Consider the following 22,044-nt stretch of genomic DNA (forward strand, 5'->3'; position numbering starts at 1 on the left):
TGTTCAATTTCATTTCTTTCCATAATAGATTCTGTTTTTCATCATTTACCAATAGGTACCCGAGGCCATTCAGAAGTGCCAGCGTGCTGGTATTACTGTCAGGATGGTTACAGGTGACAACATCAACACAGCACGTGCCATTGCAACTAAGTGTGGGATCTTGCTGCCTGGAGAGGACTTCCTGTGCTTGGAAGGGAAGGAATTCAATCGGCTCATCCGCAATGAGAAAGGAGAGGTAACATGAAGAAGGGATCAAAGCCAATCAAGTTTTTGTCAAAGCTGAGATCTCCACTAAAACATGTTACCAAATGGGGCGGGAGAGAAAAATATTTAGAATTTGGAGAATAATCACATTACCTCTATTTAATTTTATTTCATTGTATTTAAATATAAATGAAAACAACTCAATGTTTTGTTTACTCTGACCTCTCCTTTTACATGTGATCCCTGATTTTGTTTTAAGTGATGTATTCATTCTAATGTGATGGCAAAATGCATCCCTAAAAAAATGGAAATTCATCATCTTAGGAAGAGTTTTAGTACATGGCAAAGAAGATAATTTTATGTAATTCAAAAAAAATAATCTACTCCTGATTTTAAGGAATAGATCCAGAATATGAGTCTATTAACTATTTTTGGAGAGTGTTCAAGTGTTCAAAAAATGAAAAGATCAAGCACTATGTTTCTGTATTTCCAGATTTAAAAATAAACTTAAGGACCGAATTCATTTTTACATTGCAGTTTATAATTATTAAACAGTTCTTTTTTTTCCTTTTTTTCCCCTTGCCAATTAAATAGTTTTCTTTTTATTTTTTGTCATGTCTATCTTATTTTAATCACCATAATATATCAAGGTTTTATTTCTTTGCTATCCTTTTTTCAGTTATGGTTGCAGGTTTTTTTAAAATTTTCATTTAATTTCATCTTTAATTAAATTGGAAAAAATGATAGATTCATTCATGTATGTGGCCTCTGTGGAACTATGAATCTTTGGAATTAAAAACAGATTAGCCATCACAGAAAGAGATTATGAACCTTAATAGATAGTATTGTTAGGTATACAGAAGGCTTCTTTGCCCATCTCTCTAAAGTTGCAAGTATCTGCTATGGCCAGCAGCTATCATCATGTATTGCTAATTCCTAAGGTATTTACCCTGTAGTCCTCTGATGATATGTCAGATCCACGCTAATGTTAACAGAATGGTTTCTCCATACTACTTGCAATTGTTATGGCATTAATTGTTGGGCATCAGAAGAAATTCTGAGAAAATGGATGATGTTTTCAGAAGAGAAGGGTGACTGGTTCAAAAACCCCTTTCAGAGCTAGCCTAACTTGTCCTATTGGGGTTTTGCTCTGCAGGTAGAGCAAGAACAACTGGATAAAATCTGGCCGAAACTTCGAGTCTTGGCACGTTCTTCACCAACTGATAAACACACCCTTGTGAAAGGTATGGTCAACCAAAGATATAGCATTTGTTTTCTAAGATGATGTCAGAAGATAAGTGAAGGGAGAGAGGTTTGAAAGCAGCTAAGCAAAAACTTAAGTGAACAGATACATTGCATTTACAGAGTCAGATTTGCTAAATTGACATGTATTCATGTTTTGGCATTTATACTACAGCTCTAAAATAAAATACCTACACAGTGAAAATTGCTTAACAATGAAAAATAAAACTAGAAAAAAATATTGAATAGATTTTTTTAAAAAGCAGCAAATCATAAACAAAGCAAACAAATATTTGTTAAACACCAGTCTGAGCAATACAATTGTATCCATATTTGACAGCAGAATGTTGGCAAAGGAATATGCTATATTAACTTCTTAGAAGCAGGGAATTCCACAGTCTGGCCATGGTAACAAAAATAAAGCCCTTTGTACATCCCTCATATTTAAAAGATGTCTCATCAATTTGTCTTAGTGGACAAGATATTAAATTCTTGGAAAACTATACAGTCCTTTAGATATCATAGCTCTAGGTTGGTCAAAACTTTACATGATAATCATGTAAGTTGTTTCTAGAATTTTGCCAGTAAATCTAGTGGGTCTGTGCTTGTCCTCTACTAATCTTAGGCTGATTTTCAGGAATTATCGACAGTACTGTTGAGGAACGGAGGCAGGTGGTTGCTGTAACTGGAGATGGCACCAATGATGGCCCAGCCTTGAAGAAAGCAGATGTTGGATTTGCTATGGTATGAGCTAATATTCTAGAGACTACATTGCAGACAAAAAAAAACACAGATAATTATGTGTTTGTGGGTATTTTTGCATGATGGAACTAATAACTGATAACACTGGCTGGCTAGCTAAAAGAAACCTGCAGCATTGTATATATGTTAAAGTTCTTTTCTATTTTCTGTTTTAGCTTTTTTAGTTGCAGAAGTCAGTAATCTTGTAGCCCAAGACAAAATTTCACCATCCCTGGGCTCAGTAGGACACAGCAGGCAAGCATTAGGGAAAATTGGTCGCTACAGGGAACCTACTTAATGCTTTTGAGATTTGCTGGCCTGTTCTAACAGGCATAGGTTTTCTAGTCATTGACTGCCACCATGTGTCTGTAGCTGAGTTTTGTAATAAGCCTAATAGCCTCCTTAATCAGATGCTTTGGTTCTTCACCAACAAGTCCAAGCAAAGAGGCAATGACTAGCTTTTCATTAGAGTTTTTGATCTGAAAGGGAAAAAAAGTTAAGCTAGCTACAGACTAGATATTTTAATAATCAAAGAGCCTTGTGTTGGTTCATTTGGATCTTTCAAATAAATGAGATGTTCCATATAATTTACACAGCAGTGTCACATCTGATGAAGTGACATTTAACATTTTGTGGGTGCAAGTCTTAAAATTGAACATTAAAAAATTTAATGCTTCCTTTCTGACTAATTGTCTTCCCTCCACCTGCTCTTTATTTTCTCAGGGCATTGCTGGCACAGATGTAGCCAAGGAGGCTTCAGACATCATCCTGACAGATGATAATTTTACAAGCATTGTTAAGGCAGTAATGTGGGGCCGCAATGTGTATGACAGCATTTCCAAATTCCTGCAGTTCCAGCTGACAGTCAATGTAGTAGCTGTGATTGTGGCATTCACGGGGGCTTGCATCACACAGGTAAAAGAGTTGGGACTTTTATTAATGAATTAGAGCTGATCTAGATTCCATTAGAGGTTTTCAAATATGACAATCAAAACTTTGTCTTGATGCACATAAAGGTAAAATGTTCAAAGATAAGAGAATTAGATTAAAAAGAGCTATACTTTACAGAAGGAAACCAAAATTCTATTCATTTAGCTTATGTAACAGAAGCCTGTTAGATAACCCAGGCGGGTCACAAATAGAGCTGATGGAAACAGTAATTCAATGTATAATGGACTACTATGGCTAATGGTTATAAACAATTTATTTATATTTTCATCAGAAGATTGCATCAGTTCTTTTTGCATCACACTTATGCAAAGACTTCTACAGTACTAGAATTAGAGAATTGGTACTCCCCTTTATTCAGTTGAAATTAGAAATGTGAACAACTTGAAGAAGAGGGTTCAAACTGCATAAAAGATGCTTGTTGTCTCTGACATACTGTAACACTAAACCAGGGGTGGGTTCCTGCCAGTTCTAACCTCTTCTATAGAAGAGGTTCCACAAATCTACAGTGCCGTTTAGAACCGGTTCCAGCTCCCTCCCACTGCCCGTCCGCACATCATCAAGATGAAGAGCGAGAGGAGGAATTCTGGGGGTTGAAGTCCACAAGTCTTAATGCTGTCAAGTTTGAACACCCCTGGAGTTTTTTTTCTAAAGGGTTAGGGGTGCAAGTGTCTTGTAACTTGACTTTAAGCTTTAAGACTTGCATGCTTCAAATGCCAGAGTTTCTGAGCCAACATTTTGGTTGCTAAGCAAGAGTGTTGTTAAGTGAGTTTCAGCACATTTTACAAGTTGGCCACTCCCACCCAGTCACATGGCCGGCAAGCCACTCCCACAAAGCAGGCCACATCTACAAAACAAGGTCAAAAAAGTTTAAAACCCACCACTGCACTAAACTACAAAATATTTAATCATTGTATTAAAAGTAGTAATATTGGACTGCAAATGCTAGTATTCCTGGATTGTCATAGTAACCCAGATGTATGAATTCAGCACCAGTTAACTCCCAAGTTAAAGAACATGGCGAAAGTCAAGAATAACCATGTTTGCAATATATTAGCTGCAGTGGCACAGTGGTTAGAATGCAGTACTGCAGGCTACTTCTGCTGACTGCCAGCTGACTGCAATTTGGCAGTTCAAATCTCACCAGGCTCAAGGTTGACTCAGCCTTCCATCCTTCCAAGGTGGGTAAAATTGTTAGGGGCAATATGCTGACTCTGTAAACTGCTTAGAGAGGGCTGTAAAAGCACTGTAAAGCGGTATATAAGTTTAAGTGCTATTGCTATTAGTTTTTGAAAGGTTTTTTTTTTGCTTTCTTTGTAGGATTCACCTCTGAAGGCTGTCCAAATGTTGTGGGTGAACTTGATCATGGACACCTTTGCCTCATTAGCTCTTGCCACAGAACCCCCTTCAGAGTCTTTGCTCCTGCGTAGGCCATATGGTCGCAACAAGCCACTGATTTCCCGAACCATGATGAAGAACATTCTTGGACATGCCGTGTACCAGCTCACCATTATTTTCACATTACTTTTTGCAGGTGAGACTATAGGGAAGTGTGTAGAACAGCTAAGTATATCACAGAAGTGAGTACACCCCCTCACGTTTTATAAATATTTAAGTATATCTTTTCATGTGACAACACTGAAGAAATGACACTTGGCCACAATGTAAGGTAGTGGGTATACAGCTTGCATAAGTGTAAATGTGCTGTCCCCTCAAAATAACACAACATACAACCATTAATATCTAAACTTCTGGCAAGATATACTTCAATATTTACAAAATGTGAGGGGGTGTACTCACTTCTGTGATATATTGTAGGTAATCTGGGATCATTTTTTCTGTTGTTGGATTGAAAAAGGCTAAAAGATCTGGGCTGCAAAAATCCATTTGACCATTAAGCTGCAAAAAGGAAACAAAACTTTGCTATCATCCTGTATCCTGGATTCTGCAACCCAAATCTGCGGTCCTAGTTATATTCTATCTGTTTGCTCTTCCAAAATAGTTTAAAAAAAACAATTTAAAAGATCTACACAATAGTTCTAATGTCTGAGTCAGTTTAATGTCAGGGTTCCAAGCAATAGACCCATAGCAAGCAAAACTCTAAGGCAGGTAGATTCCTCAAAGAATAGCTTTATTGGATATATCATATAGGCACAGTTCTGGTGAAAACCGACTCTAAAGGTTTCCATGGTTTTCACCTAATTAAAAACATTTTTTTCCCCTCAACCCCAGTCAGTCACATGGTCCAATCAAGACATTTGTCTGGTTGCCTGGTGACATCACTCCTCCTTCCTCAGGCCAGGTGTGAGAATGTCCTTAGTTCCCAAGAGAAAGTATTTTATTTTGATTACAAAACCCAGTTATCTCTAACCCCGCTCCCTATCCTTCAGCTCCAGTGTGGCAACACTGAAGCTCCAAGATCACTTGGTCAGGTCAGCCTCAGGGTTGACACTTCAGCTAATTAATTCAATTTATGGGACCTCTTTCCTCTTTTAGTGCTTTTGAGAAAATGAAAAAAAAAAAAAAGGTCAGGTAGTTGTTTTTCATATTTGATTTGATGGGAAATAGCCACCATATCTATGCCAAGAAATAGGTAAAGATACTTTAAGATTCAGAGGGTACACCTGATTGACTTCTGTCCTCTTTCATTAGGCATATTTTAATATCTCAATAATGCTGAATACAGATTTCATGTTCTTGAAGGGCAATTAGTAATTATCGATAAATAGTATAATAGCACTTGTAATGAGTGCAAGCAGAGGAAAATTGTTTTTTTTTATTGTTTACTTAGTGATGAAGTTTACTGCCTATTCCCTTATTGTATCTGATTAACTGTACATATTCCAACTGTACATATTCAACTTTTTATTGTATTTTGATATATTTTGCATGGACTGTACACCGCCCCGAGTCCCTTTTGGGAGAGGGGGCGGTCTAGAAGCACGGTAAAATAAATAAATAAATAATAAATAAATAACAGAATTTATATTAATATTCAGCACCAGCTGTAGAAGCTTACAGTTGTTTAAAGTATCAGCCAAAACAGTAGGTATCAATTTAATTAGTATGGATGAAATTAAATTGTAGTATGCTCATGATAGGAATAGTCAAATTACAAAATGGAAAGAAAATCTGCAAAATTAAATTCAGAAGGATCAAGTTTTATGTTGCACTTAGTGGCAACAAGAAGGCTGAAGGGGTTCCTCCAGATTAATTTGACTCCAAGCAAACTGGATGTTCCTCATCCTATTCTGTGTTTTTAGAACTCGGTACAGCTTCAGTTATGAACCACTAATAGCTTCCAGTGAAAAATATTTCATTCTAACTAGAAGTGTTACATTTGCATTGTTAAACTGAATTCTTCCATTCATCAGTAAACCAGATTCATAAGGAGGAAAACCTCTGGATTACTCTGTTTGCTTTTTTCCTAGTAGAGGCTCACCTACTGCAGAACCAGCAGAACAACTGCAGTTACAGTCTGCCTGCTGTTGAAGTCTAAGACCCTCACTATGACTCTAAGGCAGAGCCTGTGTGTACATTTCTTGGGTTTTGTGGCTGAGAAATACATATATTTATAGCTCATCATTTCCATTTTAAAAGCTGTTTTGTTTTAGTAATGAAGGTTTTCAAATAATTATCTACAAACTTTAATTGAAGCATAAAGAAAGGCAATCTCATTAAGGGAACAGTCTATTTTTCCAGCAGCCTCTTACGTAATTCTAACATTGCTTAAATGAGGAGCCAATTGTACACAGAGAGTGAATTAATATAAAGTGTATTCTTTTTTTTACTGGTTTAGTTTGAATATATTAATTAGTGATGTTGAGACTTGGGACTGCAAAATTTGGCAAGACTAGGCTGGCAGAAGACAAGAGAAAGAAGTTGGAAGGAAGGCTTAAGAGCAAGACAAGAACAAAACAAAAGACTTGTTTGAAAGAAAAGCAAGGAATTAAGCATAGCAAAAAAGCATACTTTCTAGTTATACTAAATTGCTGCCTAGTTATACTGTATTACATTAAATTATAAACAATTGTCAATAGTTGTTGTGGCCCAGCCGGTGCCGGTGCCGCTGTCACCAGACTCCGACAGCGAGGTGTCCTCTGAGTCGGCTCAAGAGGAGGTGGGGGACCCTGGACAGGGTTCCGACGCTGAGCAGGGTGCAGAGAGGCTGGTTGGCCACCAGGGGGCGCCTGAGGCATGGAGCAGTGGTGAAAGCCAAAGGAAGGGGGCTCCTGATGTCATGCCTTGGAGCAGTGGGGAGGAGTCACAGGACAGTGAGTCAGACAGCAGTGAGCTATTAGATGCTCGTTACCGACGTGCTACCCGGCGTAAGGAGCAATTGAGCAATTACCAGAGGTAATGGCTCTCAGCTGCTGATCATTAGACTCCTCTCCAGACTATAAAGGGACTGCTTGTGGACACACCCTTTGCAGGAATCAACTGATCATTGGAGTTGGAGAAGCTCAGATCTGTGTCGTACTTTGGCAGGCTGGATTGCTGCTAAAGGTTTTACCTGGATTACTGTCAATCTGTTCCCTGGACCTTGGCTGCTAAGGTGATTATCTGGAGCTTGGTAGCTGGATTGCTGCCAAGGGGTGTCGCTGTAGCTGGATTGCTGCCCAGAGTGCTATCTTGACCTTGGCAGGCTGGATTGCTGCCAAGGTGGAACCTGTATGTCAATAAACATCTTTGAAGAGACTTTGTGTCGGAGTGTCTTGGTATACAAGAGGAGGGGGTCAGAACAGATTGATTCCTGCCCCAAACAAAACTCCATTAAGTTGCAATGGAGCAACTACAAGCTGAGATGGCCCAGTTGGCTCAACTGATTGCTTTGCTGGCTGGTCAGGTCTCTCAGCTCCAGGGGCTTGCAAACCCCCTCCAGCCAAGGAGGAAATGTCCAGTGGCTACACCAGACAAGTTTGATGGCAAACAAGCAATGTTTGCAGCGTTCCTGGGCCAATGCCAGCTGTTTATCAGCTTGAGAGCGGAGGACTTTCCCACTGACCGGACGAAGGTGGGATTTATCATCAGCTTGCTCTCAGGCACAGCAGCGAGGTGGGCCACTCCATTGCTCTCCCAACCGAGCCCCCTGCTGGACGATTTTCAGGGTTTTTGTAACCATCTCCGGCTGATGTTTGAAGATCCCATTAAGGGGGAAACAGCCACCAGACTCCTGAAAGAGTTGCACCAAGGGTGTGGTTCTTTGCAGGATTATGTCAGCGAATTCCGGCTGCTTAGTCAGGACTCTGCTTGGAATGAGCCAGCCCTTATGGACACTTTCCAGGACGGCCTATCAGATGGCCTGCAGGACGAGCTTGTGAGGGTGGACAGGCCTCCAACGTTCGACGCGTTGGTTCATTTGTGCCTCCGGATAGATGCCCGGCTGCAGAGGCGGAGGCCTCGCCGCGTGTCCCAGGAGACCAGTAGGGTGCCAGTCCCTCACGAGACTGCAGTTGCACGGGAGGAGCCCATGGAGTTGGGTGCCGCCAAACCCCGCTTGTTGCGCACGGAGATGGACAAACGGCGTGCAGGGGGGTTGTGTTTCTACTGTGGGGATTTTGGACACTTGGCTTTGGTTTGCCCCAAAAAGGGTAGGGGGGCTGTGCAGACTGCGGCCTCCCCTCAGCAACGTGTCGGGAAACGGGCGGGGCCCAATCTGAGGGAGACTTCGGGTCGGGCACAGGCCGGAACAGAGGCGGAGGGGCCTCCACGACATCTGATTCTTGCAGCGCACATTCTCTTGTCGGGTAGTCCGCAGGGAATTCCAGCCCATGCCTTGGTCGATTCCGGGGCTACCACGAATTTTATGGATGCAGCGTTTGTCACGAAATATCACGTCCCTCTGTGCCTGGTAGACCCTCCGATGCGAGTGGAGACCATTGACGGCCGGGTGCTTCTGTCTGGACCCATCAAGAACGCCACGCAGCCTTTGTGCCTGATCCTCGGGGAGCATGAGGAGGCCATTCAATTTTACGTGGCTTCGGGTCTGCATTTCCCCGTGGTGTTGGGCTTGGCTTGGCTGCGGGCGCACGATCCCCAGATCTACTGGTCGCAGAACCGCATTTCGTTCCCGTCCTTGCAATGCGTGGACCATACCCGTCATGTTTGCGCGGGGCAGGTGCCCAGTTCGGCTGAGGTGACAGTGCCGCCGGATTTAGCGGAGTTCGCGGACGTGTTTAGCGAGCAGGAGGCGGATCAACTGCCACCGCACCGGCCTTACGACTGTCCCATTGACCTAGTACCTGATGCGAAACTCCCGACGGGCCGCCTATACTCCATGTCTGAACCAGAGTTGGCCGCATTGCGGGACTTCCTTGACAAGAACCTGGCCCAGGGTTTTATCCGGCCTTCGTCTTCGCCCTTGTCTGCCCCGGTTTTGTTCGTCAAAAAGAAGACCGGGGATCTAAGACTTTGTTGCGATTACCGGCGCTTGAACGCCATCATGATCCGTAATCGCTACCCGTTGCCTCTGATTCCCGAGTTGTTGGAGCGGCTCCGGGAGGCCGTGGTGTTTACAAAACTGGACTTACGTGGAGCTTACAATCTGGTTCGAGTCAGGGCGGGGGACGAATGGAAGACAGCTTTTGGCACCCGATACGGACATTTTGAGTATACGGTCATGCCGTTCGGGTTGACCAATGCCCCAGCTGTCTTCCAACATTTTATGAACGATATCTTTCGGGACCTTTTGGATCAGTTTGTCGTCATCTACCTGGACGACATCTTGATCTACTCTACGTCTCGGAAGGATCATCAACAGCACTTGCGTCAAGTCTTGCAGCGCCTTCGAAAGCATCGCTTGTTTGCCAAGCTGGAGAAGTGTCAGTTCTGGCAGACCACCATCGAGTTCCTGGGGCACCGTATATCCCCTGAAGGAATTGCGATGGAGCCAGGCAAGGTGGAGGCATTACGAAGTTGGCAATCTCCTCGACGGATGAAAGATGTTCAGAGACTCCTCGGGTTTGCCAACTACTACCGGTCCTTCATCCCCGGCTTTGCTTTCTTGACCGCGCCCCTCACTCGGCTCCTGCAAAAGAAAGTGCCGTTTCACTGGGGGTCCACGGAACAACAAGCGTTCGTGGCCTTCAAGCGCGCTTTTACAAAGGAGCCGATCTTGAAACACCCTGATCCCCATCGCCCCTTTGTAGTCGAGGCGGATGCGTCCGACATCGCGGTGGGGGCGGTGTTATTGCAGGCTCACGCCCCTGATGGCACCCTTTTCCCTTGCGCCTATTACTCTCGGAAACTCAATCCTTCCGAGCGCAATTATACCATCTGGGAGAAGGAGTTGCTGGCTATCAAGGCGGCGTTCGAAGCCTGGCGACATCACCTGGAGGGGGCCAGGCATCAGGTCGAAGTCCGGACAGACCATCGGAATCTGGAGTTTTTGACAACAGCCCGGAAGCTCAATCAGCGCCAGATCCGGTGGTCTCTGTTTTTTGCCCGGTTCCACTTCAAGGTCACGTATATCCCCAGTGCCTTGAACCAGAGGGCGGATGCCCTATCTAGAAAGCCGGAGTACTCAGACCCTGCTGACTCACTGCCCCCCCGGACGGTCCTACCCGTCGAGTCCTTCGCTGCAATCCAGGAACCCGTGGATTTACGGTCGTTGATACGGAATGCGCAGCGAAACGACGAGTGGGTAGAACAACGGCGGGCAGAGGTAGGGCCGACATCCCCGTGGACCTTTGACGAGGACCTTTTGAGGTATCGGGATCGGCTCTACGTGCCTGCAGGACCACTCCGTGGATTGGTTCTCTCCCAATGTCATGACACTCCGGCAGCGGGACACTTTGGCCTGTTCAAAACTTTGCACCTGGTTTCCCGTACGTTTTGGTGGCCTCGCCTGCGACACGACGTGCAGACGTACGTCACGTCATGTGTGCAGTGTCGACAGGCCAAATCAGCGACGGGAGCTCCTCCAGGCTTGCTACAGCCATTGCCGACCCCGGACAGACCCTGGGGAGCCGTGTCCATGGACTTCTTGACGGAACTGCCTCCGTCGTCCGGTTTCACTACGGTCCTAGTGGTGGTGGACATGCTCACCAAGATGGCGCATTTCATCCCCTGCCGGAGATTGCCGACAGCCCGCGCCACCGCCCGCATGTTCCTCCAGCACGTGTTCCGGCTGCACGGCCTACCTGACCGGGTCGTCTCCGATCGTGGTACACAATTCACGGCCCAGTTCTGGAAAGGGCTGATGGCCGCTCTTGACGTTCAAGTTTGTCTGTCCTCGGCGCACCATCCCGAAACCGATGGAGGGACGGAGAAGGTGATTGGGATTCTGGAACAATATCTGCGCTGCTTCGTGAACCAGCAGCAGAACAATTGGGCGGAGTACCTCGCCGTGGCGGAGTTTGCGTTCAACAACTCTCAGCACTCCTCCACACGGACGACGCCTTTCATGGCGAACGTCGGGTACCACCCTCGTTTTTTCCCTCTCACCCCCGTGGACTCTCCGGTCCCCGCAGCGCAGGATTTCCTCTCTGAGCTTCAGGCGGTTCACCAGATGGTGCGCCGCTACTTGAATCAGGCGAAGGAGGATTACAAGCGGGTGGCGGACAGGTCTCGCCGTGCGGTGCCGGAATTGGCCGTGGGTGATCGCGTGTGGTTGTCCACGCGGCATCTTCCGTCCCACCGGCCTTCGAGGAAGTTGGACCACCGGTATCTGGGGCCGTTCCCTGTGGAGGCCGTTATCAATCCGGTGGCCTATCGCCTGACCCTCCCGCGCTCGATGCGAGTACACCCGGTGTTCCATCGCTCGCTCCTGATCCCTGAGCGGTCGGATTGTCCTCTCCGACGTCCCTCTTCGCCCCTGCCGTCGTCGCCTGAGGTGCACGCACGGCCATCGCACAGAGTGACCCGGATCCGTGACTCGAGATGGCTCAAGGGTCGGTTCCAGTATTTGGTCGACTGGGCGGACGAGGACTCGGACGGTGGGACCTGGACCGATGCGACGGCTGTGCATGCTCCAGCTTTGGTGCGGGCCTATCATGGACGTTTTCCCTCCCGACCGCATCCCGAGCGTCAGGCCCGGGGGAAGGGCCCTGCGGTGAGGGATAGTGTTGTGGCCCAGCCGGTGCCGGTGCCGCTGTCACCAGACTCCGACAGCGAGGTGTCCTCTGAGTCGGCTCAAGAGGAGGTGGGGGACCCTGGACAGGGTTCCGACGCTGAGCAGGGTGCAGAGAGGCTGGTTGGCCACCAGGGGGCGCCTGAGGCATGGAGCAGTGGTGAAAGCCAAAGGAAGGGGGCTCCTGATGTCATGCCTTGGAGCAGTGGGGAGGAGTCACAGGACAGTGAGTCAGACAGCAGTGAGCTATTAGATGCTCGTTACCGACGTGCTACCCGGCGTAAGGAGCAATTGAGCAATTACCAGAGGTAATGGCTCTCAGCTGCTGATCATTAGACTCCTCTCCAGACTATAAAGGGACTGCTTGTGGACACACCCTTTGCAGGAATCAACTGATCATTGGAGTTGGAGAAGCTCAGATCTGTGTCGTACTTTGGCAGGCTGGATTGCTGCTAAAGGTTTTACCTGGATTACTGTCAATCTGTTCCCTGGACCTTGGCTGCTAAGGTGATTATCTGGAGCTTGGTAGCTGGATTGCTGCCAAGGGGTGTCGCTGTAGCTGGATTGCTGCCCAGAGTGCTATCTTGACCTTGGCAGGCTGGATTGCTGCCAAGGTGGAACCTGTATGTCAATAAACATCTTTGAAGAGACTTTGTGTCGGAGTGTCTTGGTATACAAGAGGAGGGGGTCAGAACAATAGTTATTTTATTTTTTAATTTTGCTTTAATAAGTAGAAAAATAAAAAGGTTTATTTTCTTAATGATATTTCTAATCATAATATTGTCCAACTGTCTGATAAATTATCAGATATTATTCAACTGAAGTAGGACCATACTGTATATTTTCTGTAAGAAAACTTTAAATTTCCATGGTGAATTGTGAATATTTGGGTACTTCACATTATTTTGATTCTGTTAAATATCTGTCAAGGAAACATTCTTCATTAAAAGTACCAGTATTATTTTTTTAATCTTTAAGGAAACTATGAATGTTTAAAAATGAATAATACATCAATGTTCAAACTAGTAAAGTAAAATCAGTATCAATGTAGTATGTTCTTATTTTGCATTAGTATAATTTATTTTATTGTATTTAATTATTGCTGTTACTATAATACTATATTACTATATTTTCTATTGTTGAATCTCAGTCTATCATGATTGACATGTAATGTAATTCCAGAAAATGAATAAATGAATGACACTTAATAGGTATGGTAATTAGCCAGTGATAAAGACAGAGTAATTGAAGGATTCTTCCAGAGATCCACTTTTCTGTCATTTCCAGGAGGACATCAAAGAAGACCAATTTAGCTTCATGGGAGGTTGTTCCAGAGAATTGGTACTATGATATAAAAGCAGCACTTTCTGGCCTCAGCCTCCCCTTACCTCACAATATAGGGCACCACTAGCAGCTTTTTTTTAAGATAGTCTCCTCAGACAGGTCAACTCTGGTTGGAGTGGGCAATCTTGGTGCCAATCCACATAAAAGCTTTCTACCTCAACATTAACATTTTCAGTAATACAGGAACAGTAGAGTCATGGAAATAAGCATAATCACAGTAGCCAGGCTGCTGCAATTTCTGGGAGCTTTTCAAGAGCAACCACATGTACAGTGCATTACAGAAGACCAGTTGAAGCATAAGAGGCAAGAGTTACTGTAGCAAGATCCTCCCTATTCCAGGCAATATGAGTACTGTGCAAAGACAGCCTCTCTTTGCTCACCCAGCAATAGCCATGTACATAGTAGGAAAACTCTTGTGGAATGGACTTGCTTCCTCAGCATCAACACCATCTCTTGAAGACATAATAAAGAGCCAACAGATAACAGTCACAAACAAACAGCAACTCCATATTGCATTCCATTTAAGCTGTGGTAACACAGTGGTTAGAGTGCAGTACTACAGGATAACTCTGCCCACTGCAGGAGTTCAATCCTGACTGGTTCAAGGTTCACTCAGCCTTCCATCCTTCCAAGGTCAGTAAAATGAAGATCCGGATTGTTGGAAGCAATATGTTGACATTTGTAAGCCACTCAGAAAGTGCCGTAAAACACTATATAATGGTATATAAGTCTAAGTGCTATTGCTGTTCTTTCGTTCAACTTCAGCTTGTTTCCCAAACTGCCAAATGATCTCTCCTATTGGTTTCAGATGGATACTAAATGATAGAGAGAGATGACTGATCCCCGCAGTACCACACAAAGGAGTAGTCACCTGTCATTATACTTCCAGACCACTTTCCCCTGTCTACCCTTGAGGTAGGAGTGGAAATACTGCAAAGCAGTGCCTTCAGCAGTCCCCACCTCCTTCAAGCAGTGCAAGAGTTTACGGTGGTATCCAGAGTCACTTGGAAATCTTAATAGATTTGAGCTGGAAGAGATAATAATTAATCCAATCTCTGTCCCATCCAACTGCTCCACACTCTAGTAGACTGAACAACTGAAACCTGCCAAATACTCATCCATCTTCCCTCTAAAGGATTGGAACCTAGTCAATAGTTTTCAAACATTGCTGAATCCAAGGAGCGCCTCTTTTTAAAAAGAAATGTCTCATGCCTTCTTCATGATTGCTGGCGTCCTCCCCTGCCAAACAGAAGAGTCCGGCTGATGATATACACTTTTCTCTTGTATATGGCTGGGGAGATACAGGTTCAAGTACATTTGCAGCCATGGAGAGAGTCTTTCTCTCTCCCTCCCCCTACCAAAGGTGGCTGATGCTGTGGGAATGAAAACAGGATGATACAGGATAAAAACAAACAGGAAAATGCTGCAAGCTCCTACTGAAAAAGATGAAATATGAAAGTAACAAAAACTTTGTTAGTAACAGGGCTTGATGAAGGGACTTCAGGGAAAGCTATGGCATCCTGAAGACAGCATCACTTTTTGCAGCCTGACAACCATGGCAGAACAATGAGCCAGCAAACAAATTGGCACCTTGAAATTCCACCTCAGATAAAGAGAAGAACCTGGGATCACTCATAAGTGCTTCTAAGAGATGCTCCCCATGAGGAGACTGTAAGACAGCAGTCTCCTTTCAATGGGTTCTTAATTGCTCTAGGAGTGAGTGAAAGTCAATTTTGCTCAAGACATACTAATTCAGTGCTCAAGCAAACACTGAATTTGCCCACTTCCTCTCTCAATCACTTTAGGAAACTACTTGTTAACAGCTTTTTGGAAATTAAAAGCCTTTACAACAAGACAGATTTCATCACACTGAGTGATTCTTCTGTCCTTGAGAAAAGAAGATTTATGTAGGTTTAAGAACTTTAAAACATTTTTTTCACTCTGAAATAAACAGCAAAGGGGTGAGCAAAACAACTTTGAAAAGTTTTAAATGGACAAAGGCGACAGATGGATTGGAAATAAGATTTAGAAACTAATTATAAGAATCCTTCCTTGTGGGTTGCTTAAAATCCTATTAAAATATATGAAGATTTTGAACCTAAGAAATCCTCCTGTGAGAAAATGTTGTGGATTAAAAAAAAACATGATATGAGGAGACTTTGAAGTCTGGAGACTAGAGGCAATCAGAAGCTGGTGGAGACTATAATTAAAGAAGAAGAGACATATTAGTAGAGAATGGAGAAAAGTATTTTGACTTTGGAAGAATTCAAGGATATTTAGCATCCATGTACTTAAAGAAGTCTCTAAAAATTATCTGCTATTATAACAATGAATTTAAAAGAGGAGTTAGAAGACAAGTAACAACTCAGAACCAGGCTGCTTTGGATATAGATTTAAAAATGACAAATACAAGAATGATATGGGGAAAGATGTTACCCAAGACTTACAAATGAAACTCTCTGATTTCTTAGTAATTAAACGGGATACACCAATAATACATCAGAAGAGTGACTTGAACAACTTTCATATCTTGGTCTTGCAAAAGGTGTGCTGTACTAATGAAAGAGTTGCTGAGAAAAGACAGAAAATAAAAAGAAATAAGCTTTTGGGTCACTAAAGGGAATAAGCATCAAGAACTTTCAAAGTAAAAAGAAGGAATATAAAATTGCCTTACAGGTAGTCCTTGACTTAGGATAATTTAATAATCGTTTGAAGTTATGATGGCACGAGTCCTCACATTTATGACTGTTGCAGCATCCCTGCAGTCAAATGATCAAAATTCAATTAGCTTGACAATTAGGATGTATTTATGACAGTTGCAAAATCCTGGGGTCACATGGTCACCATTTATGATTTTTCCAGCTGGCTTCCAACAAGCAAAGTCCATGGGGGAAATTAGATTCATTTAACAACTATCTGATTCACTTAATCACCATGGTGATTTGCTTAACAACCAGGCAAAAAAGTTGTGAAATCGGTTTTTTAATCTTTGTATTTTTAAGCTTTAATTTAAAAATATTTAAAGAGAGTCCTTGATGAAAATTATGCCTTTCAGTGTCATGGACTACAAAATACTTGCTGCACGTTCTGCTCCAGTGTTTATCTGTGCTGTATTTTACTCTGTAATTGTTTCGTAAAGGATATCTGTAGATGGAAAGACTATGTTCATGTGCTGTTCTAACTCTTTTTCTACAGGTGAAATTTTTTTTGATATTGACAGTGGCCGGAATGTCCCCCTCCACTCCCCACCCACTGAGCATTACACAATTGTCTTCAACACTTTCGTCATGATGCAACTGTTCAATGAAATCAATGCTCGCAAAATTCATGGGGAAAGAAACGTATTTGAGGCCATCTTCCGGAATCCTATCTTCTGTACAGTGGTGCTAGGAACCTTTGTTGCCCAGGTAAATTAAATGGGCTTGGGTGGGATTGCAGGAAAGGAGAGATTGTGAAGTGGAAAAGTTGTCTGTCATTCTCCCACTAAACATACTCTAAATTGTAATGTTTACTCAATGTCATGGCAACTTTATGCAAGGCTGGTTGGGGAATTCTGGGAGTTGAAGTCTACACATTTTAAAGTTGCCAAGGTTGAGAAACACTGACTTACAGTGTACAGTCTTAGGAAAGGCCGCATTTTGGTGATTTTCTGAAAAATAATCAGGATGGGGGCCAGTCTAGCATGTTCTAAACAAGTGGCAGCAGGACTGAGAAGATTCATCCCTTTGGGTATTAGAAAGGCTAATCCCTCATGAAAAGAACTTTCTCTTTTGCATCTTATTGGATGGACCAAAACTTTACTGCTCCAATTATGTGTAAGAAGAATATACAAGTGTCTTGGTTATGTTTCTTCTTGAAATGCTGGATCAAATTACTGGGCTGGTGTGAGGGGAAAAAACAAAGCAGAAAAGGGAAACTTAAAAAAAAATCTTAAGATCAGGGGAATGGAAAAATTTGTTCTTATCTGGAACCCAATATTGACCCCCCCCCCTTTTCTTTCATGGCTATGGTAAGCAATAATCACAGTAGGTTTGGATCAAAAATACAACATAATTCATTTGGTTTATCAGACTTGGCCTTATTCATTCTCTACTGGAAGTCATTACAATAAATTCCCTGAGTGAATCTACCACTTCCACTTTCATGGTTTAGTTTGGATGTGAAAGACACTAATTCTCTTGTTGATCACAGATTGATCAATTATTATAATGCCATCCTAAGTTTGCTTCTTAGGATGCAGCCTCTGATACATAGCAATATAGCTAAATGTTCCTATAGCAAATATTCCTATAAGATGAACTTCCAATTTATAACTTTGGCGTGTCTGAATTTTCTAACAGTTTTTGCTTCTTTGTTTATTTGTTATTACTTAACCTGTTAAGTGTATTGCATTTTTTTTCCTTACATGACAAAGGATTTTATTTCTGAGCTCTGTGAGTTGAGAAAACCTCCATCCCACTAGGTGGTAGCATTTATTAGAAGAGTCTGTCTGTCAACAAATACAGTACAAAAATTATCTCATGTCTAAGAATGTACATGTATGTTCCCTTTCCTCTCATAACCTCATTTGAAGTTGTGAATTGCAGCCATCTTTTCACTCCTTTAGGTCAGGAGTGTAAAACTGGATTTCTTTGAGGGCCGGATCAGCATTGTAGTTATCATCTATGGGCCAGCAAGGGAGGATGGAAGATGGGATAGACCGCCGTTGGGATGGACTCCTCTTGCAGCACTCTGCCAGCCAAAACAGGGTACCTTGTTTTTGGCCTGGACAGCCTTTTGCAGCACTCTGCTGCCTAAAATGGGGCACAGGGGGAGCACACGCAACCCGCTCCCGTGCCCCATTTTCACTAGCAGAGGCACCACGGGTTGGTCCTTTGCTATTTCAAAGCCGGCCCTGCGGGCCAATTCTAATCACCCCACAGGCCTAATCCGCCCTGAAGCCTTGAGTTTGACACCCCTACTTTACATTAACAATATTGCCTGAAGGCTTGCAATTTTTACAGTCAGCAGGCTTATAATGCAGATGTTTTCTTTCATTTCAATTCCTTTTCCATAAATAGGTTCCACCATTCACCCACTAGAATTATGAGTATGCGTTTCGGCTTACTGCTGTGGATCGTGGTTTGCCGAAGCCAGTCTTTCCCATTGTTCTCTTTTTTCTTCAATATTTCAGATTATTATTGTGGAGTTTGGTGGTAAACCTTTTAGTTGCTCTGGACTTACCTTGAGTCAGTGGTTTTGGTGTATTTTCATTGGTGTAGGAGAGCTGCTTTGGGGACAGGTAAGAAAATGAATATTCCACATTTATTTAAATAACTAGTTTCGTTCCTGCATATTGTTTAGTTATGTGTTAATTGTTGCCAATCTCATTTCTCTGCAAAAATCCAAAAAGGATTTTTACTTTTCGGTAAAGTAACAATATTATCAACTAAGTTGCCAACATAAGCAAATTCAATGTGAGATTGTAACATTTTACTTTTCATTTTACTCATAACTTTCTATACCTTTTTTATATTAAAATACAAATTTTAATGTTTTGTGGCATATTTTTTTAAAGTTGAGAAGTATATCATAGAATTAGGAGATGTATAAAAGTGGAAGGATAGCTATTCTAAGATATCCGTTACTTACAAGATAAAATTGGGGTCACTTTGTATAAATATGTGAATTGATTCATATCCTCAAATATTCCAATTGAATCACTATGGGGAGTTTTTCAACAGAGAGTAAATTCACCAGTAATTCTGGAAAGTCATGTGCTATTAGATTTTCAATATGAAAGCATAGTTTGCTTTTATTCATCACCCCTATGCTTCCATCATTTCTCTTGAGAAAAAAAAATGTGCTTTTCTTCTAAGCCTGTACGTTTGTATTCCTTTTGAAGTTGAAATCCTTTACAGAAACAAATATACATGGGACAGCCTTATAGCCAGTTTCAAAGATGTTACAAATATGTTTGTTATTTCATGGGACACTTTGAGACCCTGAAGGAGTCCAAAAGGCAGACTAGAAATGATTTAGAAAGTAAATTTTAAAAAAGAACAATCAAATTGAGGATGGCATGTTGCAAATGCAGAGAACTGTTGAGAATCACCATCTGACTAGATATTCAGGCTTATTGAACAATACAGTCAAAACAGCCACAGAAGAATTCAGAAGAATTAATTCTGAGCATTCCGTTTCTATAGTTGATCAGCAGTATTCCAACAAATCAGCTGAAGTTCCTGAAAGAGGCTGGTCATGGGATTACCAAAGAAGATATTGCAGAAGAAGAGTTGAATGAAGGCGTAGATGAAATTGACCATGGTGAAATGGAGCTTCGACGTGGACAGATCCTGTGGTTCCGTGGTCTGAACAGAATACAGACTCAGGTATGGCACAATTTCTTGTCTCCCTTATGCAGTGCAGCTTGCAGTAGTGCTGTTGCTTTGCTTTAAGTGAGACCAGTCTAAGGACATACTTTGGAAGAATACGACATCCTTGTTGCTGAAGCAATTGAGATCTATTAGCCATAGGGTTCAAACTAGCAGCATTTGTGCAACTGGAGTTAACTGGGTGCATTCAGCTGAGGACTGCTTCTGGGACTCCATCCTTGCATTGGAGAAAGTTCTCCCTAAACCTGCCTCACAACAGATCTATTCCAAGAGATAAGCAAGGGTACGTAGTCATGCTATTTTTTATGAGACGCTAATACAAGGCTGACAATAAAGACAATATGCCACTTAGATTTTTTTTTTTTTTTTTTGCTCAGCCATTATCCAGCCTTCAAATTTTAGAAAGGAAGGTGGTGTTCCTGTTTCTGCCTACCAAAGGATGTTCTAGGACTACATAGTTCCGCTATGTAAATTAACCTAATTCTCCTAATCTCTACCTAGAGAGATTACTGGTATAATAAACAAAAAGAAGCATGGGAAAGAGGGCAATTTGAGGATTGAGAAGCATTGAGTTTTATGACTAGAAATCCCAAAAGCTAAATTAATGTTAACATTATCTTCTCCTTGATAAAATTATAATCTGTTGCAAAGTCGTCGTTGTTGTTGTTGTTGTTGTTGTTGTTGTTGTTGTTATTATTATTATTATTATTATTATTATTATTATTATTATTATTTGGTTAATCTTTGGTGAGATTCACAGCCTTTGGGGCTGGTTGGTAGCTCAACAGCTCGATTCCTAACCAAGGACCTAGGAACGGTTAAGGTAACATCGGAGGATATAAATTGTTCCAAGTAGGGTGGTTTTTTGTAGAGTCAGAATGTTTTATTATTATTATTATTATTATTATTATTATTATTATTATTATTATTATTATTATTATTATTATTATTATTATTATTATTATTATTATTATTATTATTATTATTATTATTATTATTATTATTATTATTATTGAAAGCTGCCCCACTCCAAAAGTTTCTAAAGAGAATATGCCATTCATTACTATAGGACACTGTTTCTCACTCATGGCAACTTTAAGATACGTGGACTTCCACTCCCAGAATTCTCCATGGTTGGCTAGGGAGTGGAAGTCCATGCGTCTTAAGGTTGTCATGGTTGAGAAATACTCCTGTAGGAGTTTATCTCCAGAGTAGAAAATGAGGTCCTAAATAAGGAACATTGTCTTGAAGGTACTTATGCCTGGGAATTTTAATGTATGTCGTCTTGAAAATGGGTCTTTGTACACAATGTACGATTATGGGTACAAATTAAAAGCAAAAGATGTATTTGAGGGCAATGAATCCACTGAAAATATCTTAGGCTGCATGTGTTTACTGAACTCTGGTACTGTCTTTTATTAGCAAGGCAAAGTCACATTTGCATGTCACTCTCTGCCTGAGATATGCCACAGGGGTAGTTGTGGGACCTGAAGTGCACAAAATGCTTTCAAGAGCAGAACAACAGAATGCTTGAACACATAGCTTGGTTTAGTACGTTAAGCTGATTTGCTCAAAATCTTTGGAAGGAGAACCATTCAGAAGTATATACCCTCCTCTTTCTATTCCAGACTCACCTGTGGATGGTAGGTACAAATAGATATAAATCGGAATTTATAAAACTGAGTTAGTTTCTTATGATGGTGGTATAAAAAATATGGGGGTGGGAGGAGAAACCCTATCAAGCTAATGAGGAGGAAGAAAGGGTGACCCTGTCCACTTTGTGAAAGAATCAGTCCATTGATGGACCTTTCCATAGCCACTGACTTTAAAACACTGCCAGCTATGGCAAATACTAAAAGTTGCACATCTTAAGGGGTGGGGGTTGTGGTTGTGGTTATTGTTATTAATAATATGGCATGCAAACCAGCCTTGAATCTGAAAAACAAAGCTTACAGAATTGCAGTTTTCCCCAAATAGTTTACATTTATCTCTCTTTCTCTCTCTCATCCTCCCCAAGAAATATAGCTGGGATTCTTTTTTTACTGCTTATATGATTGAATTACAGAATGCACTTTTCCCTTCTTACTTTCCAATCGAGACAAAACCGTTTGGTAGTAACCT

At 42.1% G+C, this 22,044-nt stretch overlaps 1 protein-coding gene across 8 annotated transcripts in view; it reads left to right on the top strand.

Annotated features, from left to right (window-relative positions):
• ATP2B4 (ATPase plasma membrane Ca2+ transporting 4) overlaps window positions 1-22,044 on the top strand; it is a 180,175-nt gene that overhangs the window by 142,137 nt on the left and 15,994 nt on the right. For all 8 annotated transcript variants that reach the window (XM_081948026.1, XM_081948030.1, XM_081948023.1 and 5 more), the window contains exons 13-20: window positions 56-235; window positions 1,361-1,448; window positions 2,084-2,190; window positions 2,911-3,102; window positions 4,456-4,669; window positions 16,745-16,956; window positions 18,723-18,830; window positions 19,738-19,920. In XM_081948026.1, coding sequence (XP_081804152.1) covers window positions 56-235; window positions 1,361-1,448; window positions 2,084-2,190; window positions 2,911-3,102; window positions 4,456-4,669; window positions 16,745-16,956; window positions 18,723-18,830; window positions 19,738-19,920 — 1,284 coding nt within the window. The remainder of the gene's footprint in view (window positions 1-55; window positions 236-1,360; window positions 1,449-2,083; window positions 2,191-2,910; window positions 3,103-4,455; window positions 4,670-16,744; window positions 16,957-18,722; window positions 18,831-19,737; window positions 19,921-22,044) is intronic.

The sequence above is a fragment of the Natrix helvetica genome (genome assembly GCF_964273705.1).
Source record: "Natrix helvetica genome assembly, chromosome: 3".
NCBI lineage: Eukaryota > Metazoa > Chordata > Lepidosauria > Squamata > Natricidae > Natrix > Natrix helvetica.